Raw genomic sequence first — 8,236 nt, 5'->3', positions numbered from 1 at the left:
AATTTCGTATTGAGAATGATATTTTATCATATGAATTGTTTTCGGCGTGTTCAGAATCTTTGTAATTATATTGTCTCTTTCTTCTACTAGGAATTATAACCAATGTCGCGTTACAAAGTTACCCGATTCATCGGGAGCTTTAAACGCATTTACTCAAGAAGAAACGGTACTCTGGCAGTTGAGCCAGCTTCGCGCGTACTCGAGAACCAGTTCAATCCAATTCAAATATGAATTTAATACGATAATTAACAATCAAAATTTCAAGGTTTTTCCAGCAACAATATTTTTGATGTTTTTAATTATTATTCGGCTGGTTTTTAGACGATGAGCTAATGATCGGTTTCAGGGATGAGTTTTCATTTTAGTATCAGGACTGGTTGTCAAAACAACATGGCGGCGTCGAGAGGTAATCAATGACGTCAATACGTAGAGACCAACATGAATTCCACACCTTATTCGTATCCTTTACAAACATTTATCATCTGAGTTTTAAATCTGTAAATTCTCTATCAATCAGTGAGGAGTAGTGTGACTGTGTGAGTCTTAACTAACGAAAACTCGACAGACTTGGAATTTAATTTAAAGAACAGCCTCTTTTCTTTTTTTAGTCATAGTCTTTTTTGTCGATTTTCTGAATTCTGATATAACTTTTTGCCTTTGCTTTGCATTGGTTGTTCGTTGTTGTTTGGTGGGTTTTTGGGCTTTCCTTTCACTCTCAGTCAGAGGGACCCTGGGGGTAGGCTACAGTCACAGACGTTGTCTTGACTCTTGACTGAGAGTAGTGAGGAGTCAGACCATCTGAAACTGGCTGGATCCATTGAAGTAGATTCTCAGATTGGAGGAGTCTGTATCAGATCGGAGGAGTCTGTATCAGATCGGAGGAGTCTGTATCAGATCGGAGGAGTCTGTATCAGATCGGAGGAGTCTGTATCAGATCGGAGGAGTCTGTATCAGATCGGAGGAGTCTGTATCAGATCGGAGGAGTCTGTATCAGATCGGAGGAGTCTGTATCAGATCGGAGGAGTCTGTATCAGATCGGAGGAGTCTGTATCAGATCGGAGGAGTCTGTATCAGATCGGAGGAGTCTGTATCAGATCGGAGGAGTCTGTATCAGATCGGAGGAGTCTGTATCAGATCGGAGGAGTCTGTATCGGATCGGAGGAGTCTGTATCAGATCGGAGGAGTCTGTATCAGATCGGAGGAGTCTGTATCGGATCGGAGGAGTCTGTATCAGTGTTTGTTTGAATCTTTAACCGTTTAATAAATTCAGAAATCGCTATAAAGCGATGAAAAATGAAGAGGTCACGTATACTTTGCCTGAAGGTCGTGTGGAGGAATTGACCGATAAAATTGCTAGAAATCGAGAACTTTCAGCAGCGACAAATAAAAGAAGAAGGTAAGATATCGGTATCCTTGACAACCACCCCAGACCCTCCATCTCCCGTCGCTGACCCCCTGGTCTAACTCCCCAGACCCTCCATCTCCCGTCGCTGACCCCCTGGTCTAACGCCCCAGACCCTCCATCTCCCGTCGCTGACCCCTTGGTCTAACGCCCCAGACCCTCCATCTCCCGTCGCTGACCCCCTGGTCTAACACCCCAGACCCTCCATCTCCCGTCGCTGACCCCTTGGTCTAACGCCCCAGACCCTCCATCTCCCGTCGCTGACCCCCTGGTCTAACGTCCCAGACCCTCCATCTCCCGTCGCTGACCCCCTGGTCTAACTCCCCAGACCCTCCATCTCCCGTCGCTGACCCCCTGGTCTAACTCCCCAGACCCTCCATCTCCCGTCGCTGACCCCCTGGTCTAACTCCCCAGACCCTCCATCTCCCGTCGCTGACCCCCTGGTCTAACACCCCAGACCCTCCATCTCCCGTCGCTGACCCCCTGGTCTAACGCCCCAGACCCTCCATCTCCCGTCGCTGACCCCCTGGTCTAACACCCCAGACCCTCCATCTCCCGTCGCTGACCCCCTGGTCTAACGCCCCAGACCCTCCATCTCCCGTCGCTGACCCCCTGGTCTAACACCCCAGACCCTCCATCTTCCGTCGCTGAACCCCTCGTCTAACACCCCAGACCCTCAATCTCCCGTCGCTGACCCCCTGGTCTAACGCCCCAGACCCTCCATCTCCCGTCGCTGACCCCCTGGTCTAACGCCCCAGACCCTCCATCTCCTGTTGCTGACCCCCTGGTCTAACGCCCCAGACCCTCCATCTCCCGTCGCTGACCCCCTGGTCTAACGCCCCAGACCCTCCATCTCCTGTTGCTGACCCCCTGGTCTAACGTCCCAGACCCTCCATCTCCCGTCGCTGACCCCCTCGTCTAATGTCCCCTGTCTCCTACTCTAACACAGGTCATGATTCAATGTTCTATAAGTCAATTGCTAACTCATAATTCTTCTGAGGAATTAGCTGTAAATAATGTTGATTGTTTTGTAATTCTTCAGAGCGCTCGCGATAAAGAAAAAAATAGAACAACAACGAGAAGAAAAAAGACGTCAGGAGATTTTATCGAAACGTCGCGAACGACAGAAAGAAGCAACGGAGAAATTCCAACGACAAAATAAACAATATAAACAGAAAATACAACAGGATAACAGTAAGTATATCTCCCTGGGGGAGGGGGAGGGGCTGATAGCACCAATACATCCCTGGGGATGGGAGGGGGTGGTGGAACCCACTTCTATGTTTAAGATAACCTTAATCAGCTCAATTTCAGTGTAAGTTTTTTGTAAAGATGGCACCCAGATAACAGTACATATATAGCTCCCTGGGGGAAGGGGCACCCAGATAACAGTACATATATAGCTCCCTAGGGGAAGGGGCACCCAGATAACAGTACATATATAGCTCCCTGGGGAGGGGGTGGCACCCAGATGACATTACATATATAGCTCCCTAGGGGAAGGGGCACCCAGATAACAGTACATATATAGCTCCCTGGGGAGGGGGTGGCACCCAGATAACAGTACATATATAGCTCCCTAGGGGAAGGGGCACCCAGATAACAGTACATATATAGCTCCCTGGGGAGGGGGTGGCACCCAGATAACAGTACATATATAGCTCCCTGGGGAGGGGGTGGCACCCAGATAACAGTACATATATAGCTCCCTGGGGGAGGGGGTGGCACCCAGATGACAGTACGTATACCTCCCTGCTGGGGAGTGGAGTGGAGGGGGATGCTGCCCACTTCTCCAGGCTATGTTTAAAATTGCCTTAATGAGAGGTGGAAAATCAGCTAATTTCTATGTAAAGATAAGTTTTTTTTTGTAAAGATCTATTTAAATTTAATAGTAACTTGGTATTGATGTTGTTATTTTGTAGTTACCGTTGAAGATGCGTTAAGGGCAATCAGAGGGAGTCCTCAACCAACAATCAGACAACCGTCCCCTCAGCCTCATCATCCGTCGCCATCACAACACAGACAACAATCACCGTCGCACAACAACAGATACGATTCTAACTATAACGGATCGTGTTATAATAATTTTGGATTTAGTTCTCGTTCAGAAGCACAAACTATTCCAGCATCGACTAATAATAAATACGCGTATCTGATAAACAGATTAAACCAGACTGACTACCAGCAGCAGCAGCAGGGACACAATTTACTGGATTTATTCAATCGAAGTCACAATAATCTATCAAACAGTCGTCAGTTGTTTGAACATCAGCTGCATCAGCAGCAGCTGCAGCATCAGCAGCTGTTGATCGAACATCAGAAACAAACTCTACAACAATTCAATGACGCTTTAGCAACTGAAATACTCAACGACAATAAGATACAAGGTGTTGATGATGATGAAGAGAATAATGAAGAGGTGATAGATGATAATGATAGTTTATCGAGTAAAGATAGTTTAAACGATGACCGTCCAAAAATAACGCGTCACCCGGAGCAGGATAGCGACATCGCCACCGGCAACAGTCACAACAATCCGCAGCATGATTACGACTTCGGCAACAATCGTAATACTGTTATCAATGATCGAGTTCCTATAGCAACACCGACTAATACCGGTACTCGGACTGCGGCTAGGACTGATTCCAGTATTCGGACTCCAGCTGGGACTAACACGAATAGCCGGACTACGGCTGGGACTAACACGAATAGCCGGACTGCGGCTGGTACAAATATTAATACTCGGACTGCTGGTAATAACACTGATAGCCGGACTGCAGCTGGTAATAACACTGATAGCCGGACTGCGGCTGGGACTAACACTGTTAGCCGGACCGCGGCTGGGACTAACACTGATAGCCGGACTGCGGCTGGGACTAACACTGATAGCCGGACCGCGGCTGGGACTAACACTGATAGCCGGACTGCGGCTGCGAGGGTTTTGCAGATTTTAAATGATGATAGCTTAGTAAAATTACGCAATGAATACACCACTAATAATAACAATAGTGGGTCCTCGGGCTGCGGTGGGCCCTCGGGCGGCTCCGGAACAGATAAACAACAAACACTGAAAGGAATATTAAAACGTAGTGATATAGCAGCTGAGAACGGAGTAGATCACAATGTTCCGTCTATTAAAGGAATCAGTTTAAATCACGCGATAAAAAAAGATAAAGTTCGTGACAGCATCGACGTAAACAAGAAAAACTTACAACTGAAACAAGCTTCAAGAAAAAAGGTAACAATCATTCTTCATTTATAGGGGTTAACTCACTAAAAACACAGGATTCTAGTTCCATTCTGGATCACAGTTCCATTCTGGATCCCAGTTTCATTCTGGATCCCAGTTTCTTTCTGAATCCCAGTTCCACATTTTGTTGGGAATCCAGGGACTGGTTGCATAGACACGGCTTATATTTAAGACCAATCTCTAAGACAAACTTAGTTCATAGCCAAACTTCTACAACTTAAGACCAGTCTTAAGATTTAAGACCACTATTGGACTTAAGCCATGACTGTGCAACTTGTCCCAGGATCCCAGGATCCCAGTTTCACAGTTAAAACTTTGGAAATGATCGTTTATTTGGTGTAATTGTATATTTATAGAAAGTTCGTCAGAAGAAGAAATCAGTTCGTTTTGTTGATCTTGTTTATGAAGACAGTGATGATGATGATGATGACGATGATGAAAGTTATGAAGATATCGAGGAGGAGATTATTACTGAAGAACCCGTTGAAACGTCAATCAAACCGGTAGAGACTCCGCCCACTCAGACTAGGAATACAATATCGTTAAAATCTAATTATTCTAAACCGGTTGTCAATCACGTACCGGCGCCGCCCGGTTACGCTCGTCCGGTGTCCGCTCGTGTGATCAGCTCCGCGTTAAATAAACCACCGCAATCTAAACCAAGAATATCCAGCGCTCCCGTTACCAGGCGCGGCGGCGGTAACCAGGATACCGTTACCAGGCGCGGCGGTTACCCGGATACCAAACCTCCGATCGCCGTTAGAAACGCATTCGTCGATATCAACGTAGACGGTAACCACGGTAATCGTAAAACTAATCGTCCGCCTCCGCACGACCTTCACAAAGGTCAAATGGATCATTATTCGCAGACGTATCGCGATCAGATAGAAAACGGTAGCGGAGATACAGTAACAGAGGTAGATCACCACGGTAACGCTGGTGGTGCGATGATTCGTTTAGATAAAACACCGACTGACGCCGAGATCAACTGGTTGTGGAATAAAGTACGAACTTGTTTAAACAGAGATTCACCGATTAATACAACCAGATCAGAATTACAACGCCCGTCGTCGCAGCAACAACAGTTACGATTGTTGAATAGTGATCGTAGCGGAGGAGGAGGAGGTGGAGGGGTCGTCGTACACGGCAGGAGTTTATCTAATAACAGACGCAATATTAAACAATCCGAAATTACTCCAAAAAACGGCTGTAAGTATCAACCATTATCTCTCACTCCTTTCTCCTCTTAGCGTCCGGTAACGCCATCTATTGTGTGTTTATTACAGTGAGTGAAAGTATGGCTGCATTTTTAACGGCTGAAACTTTGAGTAACGAAAGTATGAACGAGGTTGATATAAATAAAGTGATGGATCAAGCTCAACGCAAGCAGCAGGTTTATAATAGAATTAAACAACAACATCCGCATAGAGGTATATGCGCAACATAACACGCCACCTAGTGGTCAGTAAACATAACACGCCACCTGGTGTTAATTTAGTGTGTATATTTTTAGATCCTACGACGTTGTCAATAGAAGAACAACAGTTAATGATGTCATTAGATCGACTGAATGAGAGACTAAGATGTAAGTATCTGAGATCGCCCACTGATCTCTCCCCTCCGTCTATCAGACCCCCTCCACCGCCTCTAGTAGGTGAACATATTGAAAACATGCATATTATTATATTACAGTGAATGGAACTGCAGGAGGTTCACAGACTGCACCAGTTACACATCACAATGCAGCAGCAGCAGCAGCGTGGAGACCACAGGTAACTATCCCCCCTCAACCCCTCACCCCTCACAGCCCCCTACCCCCATCTCATCTTACACTGCATGCATTAATTCATGTATTGTCTATTTATAGTCTGGTTTCCGGGGACATGTACCACTGAGTGCAGCTGCTGGTGCTGGTGCTGTTAGAGAGGAATCAGCTACAGCTGCTGCAGGACAACACTACACTAACAATACACATCACAGATCTGGTATCAATAGACCCACCTATAATAAACCACATCTTAAAGGATGGTAGTAGTTCTACATCTACTCGCTAGGAGTCGCTGGTGGGCGTAGTTCTACATCTACTAACTAGGAGTCGCTGGTAGTAGTAGTTCTACATCTACTCGCTAGGAGTCGCTGGTGGGCGTAGTTCTACATCTACTAACTAGGAGTCGCTGGTAGTAGTAGTTCTACATCTACTCGCTAGGAGTCGCTGGTGGGCGTAGTTCTACATCTACTCACTAGGAGTCGCTGGTGGGCGTAGTTCTACATCTACTAACTAGGAGTCGCTGGTGGTAGTAGTTCTACATCTACTCGCTAGGAGTCGCTGGTGGGCGTAGTTCTACATCTACTCACTAGGAGTCGCTGGTGAGCGTAGTTCTACATCTACTCACTAGAGGTCGCTGGTGGTAGTAGTTCTACTTCTACTCACTAGGAGTCGCTGGTGAGCGTAGTTCTACATCTACTCACTAGGAGTCGCTGGTGAGCGTAGTTCTACATCTACTCACTAGGAGTCGCTGGTGAGCATAGTTCTACATCTACTCACTAGGAGTCGCTGGTGAGCATAGTTCTACATCTACTCACTAGGAGTCGCTGGTGGTAGTAGTTCTACATCTACTTACTAGGAGTCGCTGGTGAGCGTAGTTCTACATCTACTCGCTAGGAGTCACTGGTGGGCGTAGTTCTGCATCTACTCACTAGGAGTCACTGTTTCGTTATTGTCTTTTAAGAAATGTTATGAATTTTAACTGTTTACAAATTCTATGAAATATTTTAGTGTTAATTGAACACCGCAGGAGGAAGGTAGATAGGGGGCGCTAGTAGGGATCGTAATATTCCGTCCAACAGAGAATTTATTACCTCGTAAACTTGTGTTAACGTTAAAAACTATTTTTTTTATTTATTCACAATTTATCAATAATGAGAAATGATTATAATGAAGTGATTTAGAAATAAATATATAAAGAAAGATATTTATAAATCAAGTAGTTGTGGTCGTTTTCTGCATTTACCCCGCACCCTAGTCACGTGATAACCCTACACAGAGGACGAGGATGTCCAGAAAACCCTACACAGAGGATGATGTCCAGATAACCCTACACAGGATGAGGATGTCCAGATAACCCTACACAGAGGATGAGGACTTCCAGATAACCCTTCACAGAAGATGAGGACTTCCAGATAACCCTACACAGAGGATGAGGACGTCCAGATTTATAGCACCGGTGGTCTAGTAGGGAGATGCTGCGCTAGCTAGGGTTACAGCGCCGGTGGTCTAGTAGGGAGATGCTGCGCTAGCTAGGGTTACAGCACCGGTGGTCTAGTAGGGAGATGCTGCGCTAGCTAGGGTTACAGCACCGGTGGTCTAGTAGGGAGATGCTGCGCTAGCTAGGGTTACAGCACCGGTGGTCTAGTAGGGAGATGCTGCGCTAGCTAGGGTTACAGCGCCGGTGGTCTAGTAGGGAGATGCTGCGCTAGCTAGGGTTACAGCACCGGTGGTCTAGTAGGGAGATGCTGCGCTAGCTAGGGTTACAGCACCGGTGGTCTAGTAGGGAGATGCTGCGCTAGCTAGGGTTACAGCACCG

General features: G+C 46.5%; 1 protein-coding gene across 1 annotated transcript; it reads left to right on the top strand.

Annotated features, from left to right (window-relative positions):
* Positions 1-391: 391 nt before the first annotated feature.
* LOC141915098 (uncharacterized) lies at positions 392-7,587 on the top strand. The gene is made up of 9 exons (XM_074806503.1): positions 392-458; positions 1,271-1,396; positions 2,445-2,596; positions 3,325-4,640; positions 5,009-5,861; positions 5,939-6,082; positions 6,166-6,237; positions 6,345-6,424; positions 6,520-7,587. The coding sequence occupies exons 1-9, from the start codon at positions 439-441 to the stop codon at positions 6,682-6,684; spliced, it is 2,928 nt and encodes a 975-aa protein (XP_074662604.1). The 5' UTR covers positions 392-438; the 3' UTR covers positions 6,685-7,587.
* The last annotated feature ends 649 nt before the right edge of the window (positions 7,588-8,236 follow it).

The sequence above is a fragment of the Tubulanus polymorphus genome, chromosome 1, assembly GCF_964204645.1.
Source record: "Tubulanus polymorphus chromosome 1, tnTubPoly1.2, whole genome shotgun sequence".
Lineage (NCBI taxonomy): Eukaryota > Metazoa > Nemertea > Palaeonemertea > Tubulaniformes > Tubulanidae > Tubulanus > Tubulanus polymorphus.
This window is presented reverse-complemented; position numbering and strand designations above follow the sequence as displayed.

What these genes read in the sequence shown, in the direction of transcription:
- LOC141915098 (XM_074806503.1), top strand. Translation starts at nt 439, where the DNA reads ATGAATTCCACACCTTATTC. An exon ending in AATTACTCCAAAAAACGGCT is followed by an intron (nt 5,862 to 5,938) that starts GTAAGTATCAAC and finishes TGTTTATTACAG; the next exon opens with TGAGTGAAAGTATGGCTGCA. An exon ending in ACAACAACATCCGCATAGAG is followed by an intron (nt 6,083 to 6,165) that starts GTATATGCGCAA and finishes GTATATTTTTAG; the next exon opens with ATCCTACGACGTTGTCAATA.